General features: G+C 43.2%; 1 protein-coding gene across 2 annotated transcripts in view; it reads left to right on the top strand.

Moving 5' to 3' along the window:
* stx5a (syntaxin 5A) overlaps window positions 1–17,446 on the top strand; it is a 28,067-nt gene extending 10,621 nt beyond the window's left edge. Inside the window, exons 3-12 of one of the 2 annotated variants that reach the window (XM_061900208.1) lie at window positions 4,716–4,786; window positions 5,033–5,088; window positions 5,182–5,252; window positions 5,329–5,445; window positions 5,601–5,657; window positions 8,308–8,389; window positions 14,068–14,154; window positions 14,317–14,423; window positions 16,314–16,435; window positions 16,503–17,446. In XM_061900208.1, coding sequence (XP_061756192.1) covers window positions 4,716–4,786; window positions 5,033–5,088; window positions 5,182–5,252; window positions 5,329–5,445; window positions 5,601–5,657; window positions 8,308–8,389; window positions 14,068–14,154; window positions 14,317–14,423; window positions 16,314–16,435; window positions 16,503–16,662 — 930 coding nt within the window. In that variant the 3' untranslated portion in view covers window positions 16,663–17,446. The remainder of the gene's footprint in view (window positions 1–4,715; window positions 4,787–5,032; window positions 5,089–5,181; window positions 5,253–5,328; window positions 5,446–5,600; window positions 5,658–8,307; window positions 8,390–14,067; window positions 14,155–14,316; window positions 14,424–16,313; window positions 16,436–16,502) is intronic. The other variant, XM_061900209.1, reaches the window with a different exon arrangement.
* The last annotated feature ends 3,548 nt before the right edge of the window (window positions 17,447–20,994 follow it).

Raw genomic sequence — 20,994 nt, 5'->3', positions numbered from 1 at the left:
CCTCCGCTTGGGATGGTTTCCTGCTGGCTCCGCTGTGAACGGGACTCTCGCTGCTGTGTTGGATCCGCTTTGGACTGGACTCTCGCGACTGTGTTGGATCCATTGTGGATTGAACTTTCACAGTATCATGTTAGACCCGCTCGACATCCATTGCTTTCCTCCTCTCCAAGGTTCTCATAGTCATCATTGTCACCGACATCCCACTGGGTCATTATTGTCACCGATGTCCCACTGGGTGTGAGTTTTCCTTGCCCTTATGTGGGCCTACCGAGGATGTCGTGGTGGTTTGTGCAGCCCTTTGAGACACTAGTGATTTAGGGCTATATAAGTAAACATTGATTGATTGATTGATTGAATTGGCCCTATTGTGTGAATGTCAGTGTTAATGGTTTTCTATCTGTGTTAGCGACTTGTCCAGGCTGTGCACACCCTGCCTGCCGCCCAAGTGGGTTGATGGAACCATTCAATTGCTTGTATAAGTTTTGTTCTACTTCAGGACATTTAAGTTCCTAGAACCTGTAGTACCAGGAACGAAAAGTTCCTGTAGAAATATGTGGTTTATATTTCCACTGCATTTCACAGTTCAGGGTAGTTAGTACAAATTCGGCTGATGACGTATGAAGGTCTGGTTTTAGTATGTTTCTCCACTGATACCATGTAAACAAGCACACAATTTTAGGTTATATTTTTTACTGTAGTGTAAGTAAATGAAATACAAAGTAATAATATACAAAATAATACAAATTAAAAACCAACCGTATCAAATTGTTTATAAAGAGTCAGGAAGTTGTGCCCTCGGCAGATGGTAATTCATGAGGGTCAGGCGTTTCCTTACGGTCTATTTGAGCTGTGAATAACAATTTATAAAGACAAAGTCAGTGTTTATCAAAAGGCAACAAGAACACATCGGATTTAGCGTTGGCTTGTGAGCATTTGGTTCACTCGGGCTGAGGCTAATAAGACAACTGGCATGTCACTGACTACATTTACAGCTTGTAACAAGGTAAAAAGTGAACATTTAATGTGATTTGCCTTAGTTCCATTTGTGTCCTGCCTCCTTTACTTCACATTTATCCAACAAAGTCTGTCTGAATACCTCATATTCTTCTGTCAACTTTGCGTACTAAAATGAAGTTTAAGAAAAATAATCATTAAACTGCATATGGTTTAAAGACCGCAGCTCAGTTAAAACTGCAAAGTGGTTCCACGCAGATGCCGCACAAAATGTCCTACAAGTTACAAATTCCTTTTGTTGTTTTTTTTCTCCTTTTGTTGTAAAATAAATACACAACAAATAAGAAAGTTGGGTATTTTAAAACTGTATTCAACCAATCACCGGTCGACCGCACAGCCCGCCTCCTCGAAAGTTCTAAGAACCTGCCTAACTCTCACTTAGCTAGCAGGAACTAAAAATAGGTCTTGGAAAATGTAAATCTACCCAGGTAGTTTTTAGTGGAAACACAGGGAGAACTGTATTCACCAGGGTAAACGGGGAAAATTCAAGTAAAAGTTACTGCGGTGAAAAAGTGCCTTTTGAGAAGTACACATTTGTGGTTCTCCGTAACTGCTCATTTTGGTTGCTTGTTTACATCTTTTCTGCTTTTGTCCTTGACATGGATCTGGTTTGTTTTATTTGTAGGGTGTTTACATTTAAAACAATTTTGTTCGGTGAAAGGTGTCATAGGTTTTTTTTCTACATTTAAAAACGTTTTTTTGTGGTCTACGTAACATGTTACGTAGACATTGGTCAAAATTTTGCTTTGATTCTATTTGACTGTCTCTTTAGGATGCAGTTTTGTGGGCGGCCTTATTTACGTGCCTCCACATTGACTCCGTCTTTTCCTCACCAGCCATGTTGGAGTTTTAGCGCTTCCATATTGAATCTACTAACAAATATACGTCATAATTATAAGCAAAGTTGTATTAGAAAAGGCAGCAGGATGCATGTGTGTGCACGATCCAGCGTGTCCTACAACAAGAAGAAATGGGGGAAAAAAACTACAGCGCTGGACGGCAATGGTGGCCAGGTGCATAGCACTTTGGGTAAATCTCTACCATATATAAAGATAACTGTTGACGTCACAGCTTGGAAAAACGTCACAAATTGGGCAAATTCCAAGCGGCTTGTTTGGATATATGAAGCAAAACGAGATTTTTTTTAATAAATTTCTCTGCAAGACCTCAATGGTTTGATTTCACATTTCAGGTACTTCTGCAGAGCTCATTCTTTAAACCAAAAACTAGTCCTTATGCTCTGCTAAGCCTGTGTCAGGTTCGAACACTGATGACATCTATTAGACCAGACGAGAAGCAAAGAAATCAAACAGACAGGATTCAATTTAGCTCATGAGGAGAAAGGTCTGGGCTGCAACTTCGCGCAGTCTCCCACCACGCTCTGAAGGCAGTACCAACGCACTCCTTTATTATTCTGACTACATGACATTACATTAAGCAGCTGCTCCTAAGGGGAGGTGGGTCGTAAACAGTACAAAGAAAAGGTGCCTGGAGCCGTGTCAGGTCCTGCTCCCTCTCCGCTTTCTAGATCTCGGGTCAGGACAAAATCTTCCTGTGGCTGACAATGGATCAAAGAAACCGACACCTCCATGTCACATCGCACACAGTGGAGTTTTACAAGATGAAAGACATCTTTTTTTTTCTCGCAGGGGACCAGAACTCAATGTAACACAGAAGTTGTGTGATAACTTCTATACAATTTTTCTGACAGATGGTCTCATGTCCACTGAACCGTGAACTTAGAGATGCCTCTCAGTCCTGAAGTCTAGTTGGAATGCAGATGCACCAAAACACTGCATGTAATGTCACCAAACTAGCAAATCCAAACCCTTAAATATAAAAGCCCAGGATTGTGAATACAGTATAATTAAACAAATAGTACCTAGCAATTTGTTTTTAATGATAAAAGGGTTGTATTGCCGATTTATAATTCAGTGAATTTTTTAGAAACGGGGTCTATTTGCAGCAAAGCTCTGGAAGCCTTTTTGTCGTCTTTATGCAATTTGTTACACTTTCTGCTACGTCTCAGCTGATAAGCCCTTAGTAGGAAAAGGTCCTACGTGCGTATGTGACCTAGAATAGGTCAGAATGGTTTAGATGCGTGAAGTCATCAAGGTACATGTCCACTTCATGGCACTATGTTACGCTGAACTGAGCATTATATGGTCTGCTGACAGAAACAGGACCCGAGTGCTTACCAAATATCCAATCCACTTTATTTATATAGCACATTCAAACAACAATAACGTTTCCAAAGTGCTGCACAGCCATGTTAAAAACAATATTAAAAAAAACAATATTATGCTCCACCAATGACTGAATAATACAAAAAAAATTAAAAAAACAATATAAAAACAAATATGATTAAAAACTATTTTAAAGGGTAAAATCAATTAAAACAGTAAAATAGAAATCAAAGTGTATAAAAAAAAAAAACCACAGAGGACAGGGGACCACACAACTCATAGTGTTAAAAGCCAAAGAATAAAAGTGGGTCTTAAGACGAGACTTAAAACACTCCACTGTGTAAGCAGTTTGAACATGGAGGGGCAGAGTGTTCCAGAGCTTCGGGTCGACCACAGAGAAGGCCCTGTCTCCCCTTGTTTTAAGTCTGGTCTTGGGCACCACAAGCTGGAACTGGCTCTCAGACTTCAGAGTGCGTGCAGGAATGTAAATTTGGATGAGGTCTGAGATATATTGAGGTGCCAGTCCATGTAAAGATTTAAAAACAATCAGCAATGTTTTAAAATCAATTCTAAAATGAACAGGGAGCCAGTGAAAACTCTGAAGAATTGGAGTTATATGCTGGCGTTTCCTGGCCTCTGTTAAAAGTCGTGCTGCTGCCTTCTGGACTAACTGCAACCGGGAGAGAGATTTTTGGCTAATGCCAGCATAAAGTGCATTGCTGTGGTCCAGGCCACTTGAAATAGAAGAATGCACGACTTGTTCAAAAAGGTTAAAAGATAAAAATGGTTTAACCTTTACTAAAAGACGGTGATAAAAACACGATTTTAAAACGCCATTGACTTGTCTAGTTTAAAATCGCTGTCTATAGTCACACACATAATTTTGCAATGGTCCCAAGTCAGTGAGGGCGGAACCAAAAACTAAAATTTCCGTTTTTCCCTCATTCATTATGAAAGAATTCTGGGCTAACCAAGCCTTGACGTCGCATAGACAGTTAAGAAGGGGTGTCAGAGAGCCGTGGCTTTCTGAAATCGGCATATAAATTTAGCAGTCATCTGCGTAAAAGTGATAAAACACTCCATGTTTCTTAAAAATATCTTCAAGCTGCTGTTGATGATGTTCCTAACAGACAAGTCAATAGTGTCCCAGATTTCTTTAAAAAAGCGAAGGGGGACTGGGTCTGTGGGACATGACAAGGGTTTTAGCTTGCCGACTATTCCTGTAAGTTCAGGCATGGACACAGGCTCAAAGTGACAGAACACAGTCGAGCACTGAGTGGCCACATTAAAACTTAATGGAAAATGAGAAAGATTTGCCCGAATAGAAGCAACCTTATCATTAAAAAAAGGAGAGACATTTTTCACAAGTTTCACTATATCATTATAGTCGCGAGCAAGAAACCGTGGTTGAATTTGCTCATTGTCATCTCTAAGAGCATTTTTAAAGGAGGGATATTTGCTCTGTGAATAATATAACAATGTATCACTATCTACTATGCTTGAATGTTTTCCTAGAATGGAGTGCAGCCCAATAAACCAGCTCTCAGCGCTCTCAGGCAGCGCAGTGACTTCACAGTCATGGCCAAGTAAGTTTCTGTAATAAAAAAGACTTTTTGTCTGGTTTGGGGTTTTAACAAATATTTAATCACATAACACACAGAATATTCAGTGAGTGGCATCACTTGGTTTCATAAAATTGACATTTTTATTTTCTGCTAATGTTGCATCTTATTTTCTACTGTGGTTAATTCCCTCATGTAACGAACACTCTCACAAACATGTTTGTTGTTTATAATGTTATTGACACACACTAATCTTTTGTTTGCTTGTAGGAGAATTGGAAAAGACCTAAGCAATACATTTGCCAAGCTGGAAAAGCTCACAATATGTAAGCTAAAAATGTCATTCCTGTGCTTTTTTTTTTTTTTTTTTGTAAACAGCTTTTATGTGCTTATTCTTTTTATGCTGCTTGTGTCATTAGTGGCCAAAAGAAAATCTCTATTTGATGACAAGGCTGTGGAGATCGAGGAGCTAACGTATATTATTAAACAAGTGAGTCAACAGCTAGTCACGTGATACAGTTGTTTTTTGTGTCATTTAAATGGAGATCAAATGTTTATTTTTATAGGACATCAACAGCCTAAACAAACAGATAGCACAGCTGCAAGAGTTGATCAGGTCTCGTGGAGCTCCAGGTGGAAAACACATCCAAACCCACTCCAACACAATAGTGGTGTCCTTACAGGTAACATTCCATACACTATCAGTGTTGGTCATTTTGTAGCCCGGTTTTAACCTAATGTTGGCCAAGTTCTTAACTAAGATGTTCTACAAATACAGTAAACCTTGAGACGTGTGGCCAAAATGAATGATTCTTTTTTTTTTTTTTCCCCTCCCTAGTCTAAACTGGCTTCAATGTCCAATGACTTCAAGTCAGTCCTGGAAGTCAGAACCGAGGTCAGTAGTCAAATTTCTTTGGTATAGAAAAACCAGTTCTGTTCCTACAACTGCGATTTGAGTTGAGTAATTTTGAGTTTTAGTGTCAGTCAGAACCTATGCCAAATCTTTACCAAAAGGAAGACCCAATTCACTCACAGTGTACACACAACACATTAAGACCATCTGAAATACTGTGATAGATATATTAAAGACAAGGGTCAAATAAAATTAACTACCTTTATCCCTGTGGTTGGCATGTACATGGAATGAAAAATGAGGCAACTACTTAGTTGCCAATGTCCATTTCCTAGTAAAAGACTATTCACATGTTTAAAGATGCAATCTTTATCCTTCATGATGGTCGTGATGTGTGAGCGGCTCGGTCTGGACATTTCTCCACTAAGTGTTTTACCTTGCCTAATTTTACTTCACGTTTCACTTTCGTTTTATTTGGCGCACTGACAACAGAAGTCGGCCTCACGATTGAGGGCTGTAATCTAAGTTAAAGATGCGAGGCATGTAATGTAGGTTAAAGATGGTAAGTTAATTTAAAAAAGAAAAGTGATATAATTCCTACTAGGGCTGGGCGATATATGGAATATACTGGATATATCGCTGGTTTGTGTCTGTGCTTTGTAGAAAATGACTATATGGTGATATTGGAGTATACGTTCTCACGCAGTTGCTTTTAGCTGCGGGCATTACACTACAGGCTTTTCTCACTCTGTCTTGTCTCTCCTTCTCACAAAGACATAAAACAAGCGCACTTTCTTATATACGCCACATACTGTCTCGCGTGCAACCTCATACGCCATCGCGGATCAGAGAGGTAGCAGTATGGGTAACGTTAGCTGTGGTGCTAGCGGTAATACAAGAGAAAGAAGGTGCGAATCTGGTAAGAAATGAAAGAAGAATAGGCAATTCCCAAGAAAAACAGCATGGGGTCCATCATCTGACGGTGGTTTGGCTTCAAGCGGGAGGATTTTGAACAGACATAAGCAAAATGTCAAGTATGCGGCAAAAGCGTTGCTACAAAAAGTAGCTGTTCGACTTATGTAGCATCATTTGAAAAGTCACCCGCTAGAGCAGGGGTAGGGAACCTATGGCTCGCGAGCCAGATGTGGCTCTTTTGATGACTGCATCTGGCTCTCGGATAAATCTGAGCTGACATTGCTTAATACGATAAATAATGAATAATTCCACTTGTAATCACAGTGTTAAAAATAACGTTCAAAATATAAAACATTCTCATGCATTTTTAATCCATCCATCCGTTTTTCTACCGCACCTGTTCAAGAAGTTAGGTTAAAGGTAAGAAGTTATTTATTTATTATAGGTTAGTGTAGGGCTTGTCCTCCTGGGGGTTCTTCAGACCACCAAGCACCGACATGAGAGCCTGTTTCAGGGTTACAATATTGTTTTATTGTTCAATTAGTCTCTGTTGCTTTCCAGCAATTGTCTTTTTCTCTTTTGTTCTCGCTCGCACTCCAGCTCCAGCCCCAACCCCGTCTCTCCTCCTGGCTGCTGCTTATAACAGTGCGACAGATGATTACATAACAAGGCCCAAGTGGGCCATCTACACACCTGTAGCTGATTTCAAGGCCGATCCTGGCAACACCTTGCTTCGCTGCAGGCCCGCAGGCCACTCCCCCTCCACATTTAGCTTCAGAATAACAATGTTATTACAAAGAATAAGAGACCTATTATACTCTAGAAATGTTGGTCTTACTTAAACATGCACACGTTTAGTTGTGTTCAGTGTTAAACAAATATTATATGGCTCTTAAGTAAAGACATTCTAAAATATTTGACTTCTTGGCTCTTTCAGTCAAAAAGGTTCCTGACCCCCGCGCTAGAGAATGAGTGCTTGAAACTCCGCATGTCAACATCTCCGTTCGGTGCCACACCAACAAAATGCCGAAGCAACCATTTCCACATCAAAACCGTATGAAAAAAATAGTCAACAGAAAGACATAACGTCCGCAGAAATACACTATTTGATTTCCTATTATGCAGAACATTTTTATTTGGCACTTTTTAAAATATCTTGTGTGACATCATGCACAAAAGTGCACTTTATTTGCTCCAAACTATTGTAGTGGCGTTCTGTACAAAAAGTGCACTTTAATTGAGTGTTGTTTTGATATGTCATCTTAGTGACATCTTGCACAAAAGTGCACTCATAGCTTGTTTTAAAATGTCTCTGACAATCTTGCACTTTCTGTTTTGGAAATGACATGAATGTTTGTGCCACTGCTTAATAACTGCTTAATAAATACACTTTTAGTTGTTATTTCCCTCTCTGCATAAAAGTAGCATATATTAATGCAGTATGAAGAAGAATGTTTTAATGTAGACACATAGAATCATCATTCAGGGCTAAGGCAAAATATGGAGATATATATGGTGTATCGTCACATGGCCTAAAAATATCGAGATATTAAATAAAAAGCCATATCGCCCAGCCCTGATTCCTACTAGGTATCAGTCCAACTTGCACAAGAAACCATTTTTTTGTTTGTAGAGAATAAACAATTGATCGTAGTGCGTTCATAACCACAAAATGTTATGTAACAGAACGGCGTAAAACTAGGACCACCTGTAAGTGTGCAATCTTCATTTGGGGGTCATGTTGCCTTCATAGCATGTTTCTTGTGTTTGCACACAGAACCTGAAGCAGCAGCGCAGCAGGAGAGAGCACTTCTCTCAGCCTCCTGCTGCTGCCTCTCCACTCATGGCCAATAACTTCAGTAAGTTCAGTCTCTTCTCAACTCCGCACTACTAATTGACTTGCTGTGATTTTGCTCACAGTAATGTTTTGGCATAAGGGGGTAAAGACAGCACTTTACGTTAATGCTCCTGAGGGCATGTTCCCTCTGTGGTGATTCAAATCAGTCCCTCAACACATTTTTTGTGTCTAAAATGTAAGCTGGACCATCAGTGTGTCCCTACTGAGTGTGCAAGCCCTGCTGTCACATGCATTCCACTTAATACTTGCATCTTTTAACCTCATCCTAACCCCAGCATTACACACATTGTATTCTAAGTTAAAGTTAACCTCATCCAAACCCGAGCATTACACACGATGTATTTCAAAGTGAAGATTAGCAGTGAACACGTCTTTGTCATAGCTTCATTTAGTAATGTTATCCATTTATTTATGGAGCAACATTTAGCTGCCTAACAGAACCTGCTTTGACTCTGCCAGTTAAATTCAGCTTTCATTCATTCCATTTTCAAGCAATATGCTTTACTTCACAGTGACTTATATTGATTGAAGGCGAGCAAATCTTAATTTTATTTGATTATGTAACAGGGTGGTAATTTTTTCTTCAGTAAAGGGAAATTGCACTTTTTTTGGAATTTCATTCACAGTCCCTAGATGAAACAAGAACACATCTTGCTCCTTTTTTTGTGCATTCTAAATCGAAGAAAACAGTAGTACGATACGGCTAGTGGGATTAACCTATTCCGCCTCTAAAAACATTCAAAAACGGCCAACAATACTCTGTTTACAACCTGAATATTAACCAAGTATCAGCAACATTGCTATTTAAAGAGCTAATGCTGAGGAACTATTTTTAGTAACACGGCACCTTGATCACAGAGGGAACGTAGCTACCGAAGCTTTCTACTGAGCTGCTGCATCGCCTCCCAAGTTGGTAAAAGTTCTTGCTAGATCAGTGTTTTTCAACCTTTTGGAGCCAAGGCACATTTTTTTTAAATAAAATAAAAAATACAGAGGCACACCACCAGCAGAAATTGTTAAAAAATGTAACTCCACCATGTTGTCGTTCCTGTCTTGTGCTGTTATTTTGGTGGCCCTTCCGGTTTCGTTGGCGTTTTCCTGTACCATCTTCACGTCTTCCTTTAAGTGCCATTGCCTGACCTGCTTTCTATTGGCAAACAACTATTTCAGTTGTGTGGACGCTTACCTTCTTTGTGGGGACAGTGTTGATTGTCATGTCTTGTATGAACGTGCTTTGTGGACGCTATCTCTGCTCCACACGCTGTAAGTCTTTGCTGTCGTCCAGCATTTAGTTTTTATTACCTTTGGAGCCAGTTCAGTTTTTCTTTCGTTTTGCATAGCCATTGCCTTTTCCTTTCCGTTTTGTTCTGTTTTGGTGTCAGCGTTGCATACCTCTTTTTACCTGAACGCCGTCTCACGACAAACCATCTTCGAAGCGTTCCGACTTCTACAAAGCAGTGAACTACCTGCTGCCACCTACAGACAGTACAGACACTCGACAACGGCCCATTATTTCCATCCAGCCATCCATTTACTACCGCTTGTTCCTTTTGGGGCGGCACATTATTTGCAGATGATGATTATTGATCTACAAATATATTTTTTGGGAACAATTAAGTGATGTAGCATCATTTCCCACGTCACACCAGACAATATCTCACGGCACACTAGTGTGCTACGGCACTGGTTAAAAAACAATGTGCTAGATTATAAATCATGCCTCACACTTATATGATAGAAAGTTGTGGCCATAAGTCAAGAAGTTGGTCTACTTAAACCCAAAGACACGACAAAATGCTCGTTTGAGCCCAGCATTTTTTTTTACCTAATTATGAAGTCATCACCTGAACAGGGAACACAGTTATTGTGCTGAAAAAATTAATCATTCCATCACTTGGCATTCCTGTGAGAGCAGACAGTAAGATTGTATATCGTTAAGACTTAATTGAAACTATACCATTATTCCTTATCAGTACTATACTCTTAGCAGTACTCCATGTAATTGGTGTAAATAAAGATGTAGGAAAAGTATTTTGGCCATATATAAGGCGCACCGCGTTATAAGGCGCATAGAATAGATGCTACAGTAGAGGCTGGGGTTACGTTATGCATCCATTATATGGAGCTGCGCTAAAGGGAATGTCAGCAAAACTGTCAGGTCAGTCAAACTTTAGTAATAGATTACAAACCAGCGTTCTGACAACTCCGTTCACTCCCAAAATGAATAAACAGCTGTTTTATTATTTACCCCGATTCAATTAACACTTAAAAAACAGTCTGATACTGTTACGGTAAATCAAACCTTAGTGCAATCACAATATAGTAACACTCCAAATAGTGCAAAGCTATAATATATCAATAACTCAACGTTGCTCAAACGATAATGTCACACAACACAACACACAAAATAAACATGTAAAGCTCACTTTATTAAGTTATTCCTCATCCACGAATCCCTCAAATTCTTCTCCTTCAGTGTTCGAATCAAACAGTTGAGCAAATACCTCATCCCACATGCCCGGCTCCGTCTCGTCGAAGTCGTCATTAAAGGAGTCAGTGTCGCTGCTGTTAATGTTAAATTATCTCGCTGCTGCTCTTTTCCCGTGTTCTACTATGTGACTGATCACTTGAGTTTAAACTCGGCACGCCTCCCACAGTCATATAGCTCAGCATGGACCGCGCGCTTCTTCTTCTACGAGGGAAAATAAGGTAGGCGGCTGCTTACCGTACAAGAAGAAGCGCACTTCTTCTACGGGGGATAATAAGGTAGACGGCTGCTTACCGTAGTTGCGAGACCTCTTGTGGCATGTTTAATTCGGACACTGAAGAAGAAGAATTCGGGGGATTCGTGAATGAGGAATAACTTAATAAAGTGAGCTTTACATGTTTATTTTGTGTGTTGTGTTGTGTGACATTATCGTTTGAGCAACGTTGAGTTATTGATATATTGTTATTGCTTTGCACTTTTTCGAGACGTCGTTAATGGAGTCAGTGTTGCTGCTGTTGTCTAGGGGTTCAGTGACAATTCCTGCTTCCCTGAAATCATGTCTCTCAATAGGAACCATTTTGGGGTCTTTTCATAAACACACAAATGGAAATGAAAACGGCACACCTGGCGCAGTCATATATCCCAGCATGCACCCTGCGCTTCTTCTCCTACGGGAGAAAATGAAATCGGCGGCTGCTTACCGTAGTTGTGAGACTTGTTGTGGCTCAATATTGGTCCATATATAAGGCGCACCGGATTATAAGGCGCACTTTTGAGAAAATGTTAAGTTTTTAGGTGAGCCTTATAGTGCGGAAAATACAGTACTTAAATGTTTCACTTAATTGAGTGGATTAAAATTGACTGAATAGTTATGAGGAAGGTTGTTGAAGTGCAGTAGTGGCGGTCGTGAGCTAATTGGTGTTCACTTGAAACTAACTCTTACTAGCATGCGTGACTTTGAGGGACTTATGGGGATGAATGTTGTTACAAACTTGTGTCTAAAGTTGCTCCTTACTCATAATCCTGATGTTGTAATGTGTATGCAGCTGAACCGAATGTGACAGCGTTGTCAAAATTACGACGGTCAGCTGAATAAAAAAGAAATACAGACAGTAGTAGCATTTAGTCCAGAATCTTCACGGTCCAGGAGGATCCACTGAATAAGGAACCGGGACCAAAAATACCGGTACTGTGTATACATCCGTAGCGGACTGTGAACAATAAGTGATTGTTTTGTAGTCTATTTCTTGTTTAGTACCAAGCAATGCTGCTACATGATGCTTAATGTTTCACTAGGGCTAGATCTGCTTAACACCCAGCTTCTCAAACTTGTAGTTTGTTCGTAAGATAAGCTTCTGATCATCGTTTGTCCCAAAGTCCCCTGAAGTCTGCCAGGATTAGTGGGAGTTGTTATTTTTAGAGGAAATAAGAAATGTTGCAATCAATCAATCAACCAAAGTGTATGTATATAGCCCTTAATCACGAGTGTCTCAAAGGGCTGCACAGGCCACAACGACATTCTCGGCTCAGATCCCACATCAGGGCAAGGAAAAACTCAATGCGCTTTGTCGAATCAATGCACCCCCCAACAAATGTTGACAATGTTTAACTTAAACTTAGACTTCCTGTTATTGTCATTCAAATTTGAACTTTGCAGTACAGATAAGAACGAAATTTTGGTGCATTATCTCATAGTAGTGCAGGACAAAACGGCAATAAAGTGCAGATAAAAATAAATAGATTACTGTAAAAGTGACCAAAATACTATTACTCTTACATATGAGCGTGCCTGTAACTACATTACGTATATACAGTGGGGCAAAAAAGTATTTAGTCAGCCAGCGATTGTGCAAGTTCTCCCACTTAAAAAGATTTCAGAGGTCTGTAATTTTCATCATAGGTACACTTCAACTGTGAGAGACAGAATGTGGGGAAAAAATCCAGGAATTCACATTGTAGGAATTTTAAAGAGTTTATTTGTAAATTATGGTGGAAAATAAGTATTTTGTCAACCATTCAAAGCTCTCACTGATGGAAGGAGGTTTTGGCTCAAAATCTCACGATACATGGCCCCATTCATTCTTTCCTTAACACGGATCAATCGTCCTGTCCCCTTAGCAAAAAAACAGCCCCAAAGCACGATGTTTCCACCCCCATGCTTCACAGTAGGTATGGTGTTCTTGGGATGCAACTCAGTATTCTTCTTCCTCCAAACAAGTTGAGTTTATACCAAAATGGATACATGGATGATACAGCAGAGGATTGGGAGAATGTCATGTGGTCAGATGAAACCAAAATAGAACTTTTTGGTATAAACTCAAATCGTGGTGTTTGGAGGAAGAAGAATAATGAGTTGCATCCCAAGAACACCATACCTACTGCGAAGCATGGGGGTGGAAACATCATGCTTTGGGGCTGTTTTTCTGCTAAGGGGACAGGACGATTGATCTGTGTTAAGGAAAGAATGAATGGGGCCATGTAGCGTGAGATTTTGAGCCAAAACCTCCTTCCATCAGTGAAAGCTTTGAATGATTGACCAAACACTTATTTTCCACCATAATTTACAAATACATTCTTTAAAATTCCAGCAATGTGAAATCCTGGATTTTTTTTTTTCACATTCTGTCATCTCACATTTGAAGTGTTCCCTATGATGAAAATTACAGACCTCCGTCATCATTTTAAGTGGGAGAACTTGCACAATCGGTGGCTGACTAAATACTTTTTTGCCCCACTGTACTTACAGCATGTATATGAAATGCTGAAGGAGGTTTTTGAATGTTTTTTTTCGAGGGCTTATTAGGCGGAATAGATGGAGTCCACATTACCTGTATTGTTGGCGACTTGTTGCTAGTGTTTTATTTTCAAATTTAGAATGCAAAAAAAAGGCAAATGAATGTTATCCCATAACATTTGTGGACAAAAGGAAATTCCCCAAAAATGTTTACCATGCAGAAGAAAAGTGACAGACATGACTCATTAGCCAAACTCAGCATGTGACAAGGACACAGTTTGTGGTTTCTACACGTAATGTTAGACCGGGCACATCAGTTGAATAGCAAACTCAACACTTAACTGCCAGTGTGCTTTTGGGGAAACCCCCCAGCTGCTGTGAAAAGAAAGACATCCATGTGAATGACTCTTCCCCTGCATTTGGTCCTCTGTAATGCAAAAATGACCAAATATTTTAGGGAGCCGCAAAAAAGGGGCCCAGGAGCCGCATGCAGCTCGCGAGCCGCGCAATGACTACCAGGGCTTTACAACCTCAAATGTAAAAGGTATTTCCCTGGACCGCTTGACTCTCTCAGCGTTCATAATGATGAATTATCACAAGCTTACACTTATAAGCCCCGCCCATTCTTTTCTGCTTTCCTCACCTCTATCAATGAGGACTTACCGTACACGTGAACCCTGGTCTGCACTTCTTGTCTTTTCCCCAGAGAGTTCAGTCCTGATGCAGGATGAGTCCAGGAGTCTGGGCGACGTTGCCATCGACATGGACTCGCACGCTAACAATCCCTTGCAGCTGCAGCTTATTGACGAGCAGGTTGGTTCACACATGCACTCAAACCCTCAAACTCAACCTGTCTACACCAGGCTTGTACGTGATACTAATGAGTCATATTCGGTACTACACCGCCTCTAAAAAGTACCGGTCCTCGCCCCCTTTTTTTTTTCTTTAACGGGCATGATGGCACGTCGTAGTCATTTTGTGACATTGCAGGTTTTACGGGCAGAGGAGCATGTTCGGCAGCGCACTAGTTGCCACCTAGCAATTAGGACTGTAATTGCCCTTTAGCAATTAGGGCTTTAGGTGCTAGCTAGCGGTTAGCGCCCTAGTCGCCGGCCAGCGATTGGCGCCCTTGATGCCGGGCAGCGATTGGCGCCCAAGTTGACGGCCAGCGTTTGGCGCCCAAGTTGACGGCCAGCGTGTGGCGCCCCAGTTGACGGCCAGCGTCTGGCGCCCCAGTTGACGGCCAGCGTCTGGCGCCCCAGATGACGGCCAGCGTCTGGCTCCCCGGTTGACGGCCAGCGTCTGGCGCCCCGGGTGCCGGCCAGCGTCTGGCGCCCCGGGTGCCGGCCAACGATTGGCGCCCCGGGTGCCGGCCAACGATTGGCGCCCCGGGTGCCGGCCAACGATTGGCGCCCCGGGTGCCGGCCAACGATTGGCGCCCCGGGTGCCGGCCAACGATTGGCGCCCCGGGTGCCGGCCAACGATTGGCGCCCCGGGTGCCGGCCAACGATTGGCGCCCCGGGTGCCGGCCAACGATTGGCGCCCCGGGTGCCGGCCAACGATTGGCGCCCCGGGTGCCGGCCAACGATTGGCGCCCCGGGTGCCGGCCAACGATTGGCGCCCCGGGTGCCGGCCAACGATTGGCGCCCCGGGTGCCGGCCAACGATTGGCGCCCCGGGTGCCGGCCAACGATTGGCGCCCCGGGTGCCGGCCAACGATTGGCGCCCCGGGTGCCGGCCAACGATTGGCGCCCCGGGTGCCGGCCAACGATTGGCGCCCCGGGTGCCGGCCAACGATTGGCGCCCCGGGTGCCGGCCAACGATTGGCGCCCCGGGCGCCGGCCAACGATTGGCGCCCCGGGCGCCGGCCAACGATTGGCGCCCCGGGCGCCGGCCAACGATTGGCGCCCCGGGCGCCGGCCAACGATTGGCGCCCCGGGCGCCGGCCAACGATTGGCGCCCCGGGCGCCGGCCAACGATTGGCGCCCCGGGCGCCGGCCAACGATTGGCGCCCCGGGCGCCGGCCAACGATTGGCGCCCCGGGCGCCGGCCAACGATTGGCGCCCCGGGCGCCGGCCAACGATTGGCGCCCCGGGCGCCGGCCAACGATTGGCGCCCCGGGTGCCGGCCAACGATTGGCGCCCCGGGTGCCGGCCAACGATTGGCGCCCCGGGTGCCGGCCAACGATTGGCGCCCCGGGTGCCGGCCAGCGTTCGGCCCCCTGGCTGCCGGCCAGCGTTCGGCCCCCTGGCTGCCGGCCAGCGTTCGGCCCCCTGGCTGCCGGCCAGCGTTCGGCCCCCTGGCTGCCGGCCAGCGTTCGGCCCCCTGGCTGCCGGCCAGCGTTCGGCGCCCTGGCTGCCGGCCAGCGTTCGGCGCCCTGGCTGCCTGCCAGCGTTCGGCGCCCTGGCTGCCTGCCAGCGTTTGGCGCCCTAGTTGCTAACTAATGATTGCCGCCCTGTGCGCGCTGGCCAATGATTAGCGCCGTAATAGTGTTATCATTTGAATATTGCATAAGTATTTCATAACAAGGGTGTAGTTTTCGGAGCAGTTGCACGTACATGCAAGTATAATTTCATACAAGTTTAATAAGTAGGGGGTCCCTGATCCTTCTGTAAATCAGTTTAGGGGTCCTGGGTCTGGAACATGTTGAAGACTCGGGTCTGTTCTAAAAAGTGTACGGTAGTAAGCGTGAGTATGTTGGCAGGACTCTTACATCCAGAGCCGTGCTGACACCATGCAGAACATCGAGAGCACCATCGTGGAACTGGGCTCCATCTTCCAGCAGCTGGCCCACATGGTCAAGGAGCAGGAGGAGACCATCCAAAGGTTGCTGGACATTTGTTTATTTTATTTTTGACTCTCCGTTTGTTAATGTGCTGCGTCATGAATCTAGGATCGATTCCAACGTGGAGGACTCTCAGCTCAACGTGGAAGCGGCCCACTCCGAGATCCTAAAGTACTTCCAGTCGGTGTCGTCCAATCGCTGGCTGATGATCAAGATCTTCCTGGTCCTCGTGGTCTTCTTCATCGTTTTTGTCGTGTTCTTCGCCTGAAGAACGGCGGGCGAGTAGAAGGAGAGCACATTGCATGATGGGAAGAGAGACAAGAGCTGGACTCGCTTTTGAAGGAACGGTTAGACACAAGCTTTGGATTCTCCCACAAGAAGTAGGAACTTTTCTCCAAAAGACTTCACCTTGAAGGGAGGAACGCTGAACTTTTGTCCAAAAGACACAAAAGAAAAATAAGTTATCTTAAAGCCCCTTTTTGTAGCAAGTGACTAGAAAGCTCTTCTGACTTATACTTTGACCAATTATTCCTGAAGACTCAATCCAAATAATGGTTTGATTCTGCAAACTGTTTTAATTCACTTTTCTTTACCTTCTAACTATGAATTTGATATTCCAGAGACAAACTGCAAGCTGCGTTGTCGACATGACGCTCATTTTTCTTCTGAGCCTAGCTCCCCTCCCCCCGCAGGCGCCGCTGACTATGTCAAATATTTGTGGAAATGTTGGATTTGCCAAACGTGTGCAGGAGCAGTGCACTTTTACCTGGAGAGGCCAAGCTTGACACACATCTGTGCTTCTGAACGGCTTGTTTTGATGGTTTTCTAAGCAACCCTGGAAGTGACTTGTTTGGAACACATACACACTAGACTTCCCTCTTGATTTCATGTACAGGATTTTATTTAAATGACCAATTTTTAAGAAGACGTTACATTCTTCCACCTGTTTTTCTGGGCTGACTGGCCTTACTTACCTTCTGTGTACAAAGTGCAAATAGTGAAAATGTTGTATTAATAAGAAAAATGGACGTATTAATAAATTGATAACGGGGCCGCTGGCATGTGTGAGATGTTCCGCTGTGATAAGAGGATCAGAGATATAATTAGACGCGCGAGTCTCTGAGGTCACTTAAGGCAGTGTTTTTCAACCAATGTGCCGCGGCACAGTAATGTGCTGTGAGATATTGTCTGGTGTGCCGTGGGAGATAGAATAGAATGTACTTTATTGATCCCTGGGGGAATTTCAGCACCACAGTTCGCTCACAATAAACAATGATAATAATATAATATAAATATATTGTACATATATTCTACATTTAAGTGCAGTCAAGGAACATATGCATTATACAGTCTGATGGCTCATGTCAGTGGTTGTTCCGTGTTGCATTTTGGGAGTCTGAGCCTTCCACTGAACATGCTCATTCTCTGCAATGTCCAAGTGTAGTGGGTGGGAGGTGTTGTCCATAACGGCTAGGAGTTTTGCTAGACTTCTCCTCTCTGACACCACCGCCAGAGAGTCCAGCTCCACTCCCACCACGTTACTGGCCTTCTTTACCAACTTGTCCAGTCTGTTTGTGTCCCTTGCTCTCAGCCCGCTGCCCCAGTAAGCCACGGCGTACAAGAAGGCGCCCGCCACCACCGACTCGTAGAACATCTTCAACATCTTTGTACAGACGTTGAAGGATCCTAGCCCCTTCTTGTAGAGCAGGGGTAGGGAACCTATGGCTTTAGAGCCAGATGTGGCTCTTTTGATGACTGCATCTGGCTCGGATAAATCTGAGCTAACACAATAAGTAATGACTAATTCCACTTGTAATCAAAGTGTTAAAAATAACGTTCAAAATATCAAACATGCTCATGCATTTGTATCCATCTAACCTTTTTCTACCGCACTTTTTTTATTATTTTTTTTAGGGCTTGCCCTCCTGGGGGTTCTTCAGACCACCAAGCACCGACATGAAAGCCTGTTTCAGGGTTACGATATTTTTTTATTTTTCAATAAGTCTCTCAGTTGCTTTCCAGCAATTGTCTCTTTCTCTTTCGTTCTCGGTCGCACTCTGGCTCCAGCTCCAACCCTGTCTCCTCCTAGCTGCTGCTTATAACAGAGCGACAAGTGATTAGATAACAAGGCCAAGGTGGGTTGCCTACGCACCTGTCGCTGATTTCGAGGCCGTTAATGGCAAACCCGGCTTCGCTGCAGGCCCGCAGGCCACACCCCTTCCACAGTTAGCTTCAGACTATCAATGTTATTACAAAGAATAAGAGACCTATTTTACTCGAGTAATGTTGGTATTACCTAAAAATTCACGCGTTTCGGTGTGTTCAGTGTTGAAAAAAATATATATGGCTCTTACGAAAAATACATTTTAAAATATTCGGATTCTTGGCTCTCTCAGCCAAAAAGGTTCCCGACCCCTGTTGCAGAGGGTCTCAGCGTGTTTTGACCCATTCAGCTTGTTGTCCATGTGTACTCCCAAGATATTTATAATCCTCAACTATGTCCACATCCACCCCCTTGATGGAAACAGGGGTCGCTGAAGTACTCCTCCTCCTTCCCAGGTCCACAACCAGCTCCTTGGTCTTCGTCACATTGAGCTGGAGGTGGTTCTTTCCACACCATGTGACAAAGTCCTCCACCAGTGCCCTGTATTCCTCATCATCACCATCCTCAATACACCCCACTATCGCAGAGTCTTCAGAAAACTTCTGAAGGTGGCAGGACTCTGATAGTGGAAATCGGTGGTGTAAATGGTGAAGAGGAAGGGGGAGAGGACTGTGCCCCGTGGTGTCTCGGTGTTCAGTTGACTATGCTACAAATATTTGATGTTCAAACTGATAAACATTTTTTTGGGCAAATATTCATTAACTTTAGAATTTGATGCCAGCAACACGCGACAAAGAAGTTGGGAAAGGTGGCAAGAAATACTGATAAAGTGGAGAAATTCACATCAAACACTTATTTGGAACATCCCACAGGTGTGCAGGCTAATTGGGAACAGGTGGGTGCCATGATTGGGTATAAAAGCAGCTTCCATGAAATGCTAAGTAATTCACAAACAAGGATGGGGTGAGGGTCACCACTTCGTAAGCAAATTGTCGAACAGTTTTAGAACAACATTTCTCAACGAGCTATTGCAAGGAATTTAGGGATTTTACCATCTACGGTCCATAAAATCATCAAAACGTTCAGAGAATCTGGAGAAATCACTGCACATAGGTGATGATATTACGGACTTTGATCCCTCTGGCGGTACTGCATCAAAAACGGACATCAGTGTTTAAAGGATATCACCACATGGGCTCAGGAACACTTCATAAAACCACTGTCAGTAACTCCAGTTGGTCGCTACATCTGTAAGTGCAAGTTAAAACTCTACTATGCAAAGCCAAACCCATTTATCAACAACAATAAGGAACGCCACTGGCTTGGCTGGGCCAAGGCTCATCCAATATTTTCTGATCTAAAATGGAAAAGTGTTCTGTGGTCTGACGAGTACACATTTCAAATTATATTTGGAAAATGTGGACGAGGTGTCCTCCAGAACAAAGAGGAAAATAACCATCCGGATTGTGTGATGGTATGGGGGTGTATTAGTGCCCAAGACATGGGTAACTTACACATCTATGAAGGCACCATTAATGCTGAAAGGTCCATACAGGTTTTGGAGCAACATATGTTGTCATCCAAGCAACGTTATCATGGACGCCCCTGCTTATTTCAGCAAAACAATCCCAAGCCATGTGTTACAACAGCGTGGCGTCGCATTAAAAGAGTGCGGGTACTTTCCTTTCCTCAAAATATCACCAGGAGTCCCGACAAAGCCCAAAAATGGCAGAAAAAGTTTAAAAAAAAAAAAAAAAATTTGCTAAAATGTTGTAAGGGGAGAGAGACCCTTACACAAAAATTCCCAAAAACTTCAGCAGGACGATACTGGTGCTGTAGTTGTCGGAGATGTCTCAAAACCTCATCAGGAGTCTAGAAAATGGCAGAAAATGCATATTTAAAAAAAAAAAAAAAAAAAATTTGCGAGAATGTCGTAAGATGGGAACCTTTTATACAAAAATTCCAAAAAAACGAACTTGATTCAGCAGGACAATACTGGTGCTGGAGTTGTAGATGTCTCAAAACCTCACCAGAAGTCCCGACAAAACCCGAAAATGGCAGAAAATGCTTTTTTTGTAATTTTTTTTTTTATAAATGTTTTTGCTAAAATGTTGTATGGGGAGACCCTTACACAAAAATTCCCCAAAACTTCAGCAGGGTGGTACTGGTGCTGTAGTTGTAGAAGATGTCTCAAAACCTCATCAGGAGTCCCGAAAAAACACAAAAATGGCAAAAATGGCTTTTTCAAAAAAAAAAGTTTTTTGCTAAAATATCGTAAGGGGGGATAAATTCAAAATAACGGACTTGCTTCAGCAGCACAATACTGGTGCTGTAGTCGTAAGAAATGTCTCAAAACGGCAGAAAATGCATATTTTTTGAAAAAAAACAATTTTTGGCTAAAATGTCGAAAGGGAGACCCTTACACAAAAATTAAAAAAACAACGGACTTGCTTCAGCAGCACAATACTGGTGCTGAAGTTGGAGATGTCTCAAAAC

Source organism: Nerophis ophidion, linkage group LG05, assembly GCF_033978795.1.
Source record: "Nerophis ophidion isolate RoL-2023_Sa linkage group LG05, RoL_Noph_v1.0, whole genome shotgun sequence".
Lineage (NCBI taxonomy): Eukaryota > Metazoa > Chordata > Actinopteri > Syngnathiformes > Syngnathidae > Nerophis > Nerophis ophidion.
The sequence above is the reverse complement of the archived record's forward strand: the minus strand, read 5'-3'. Positions and strand labels throughout refer to the sequence as shown.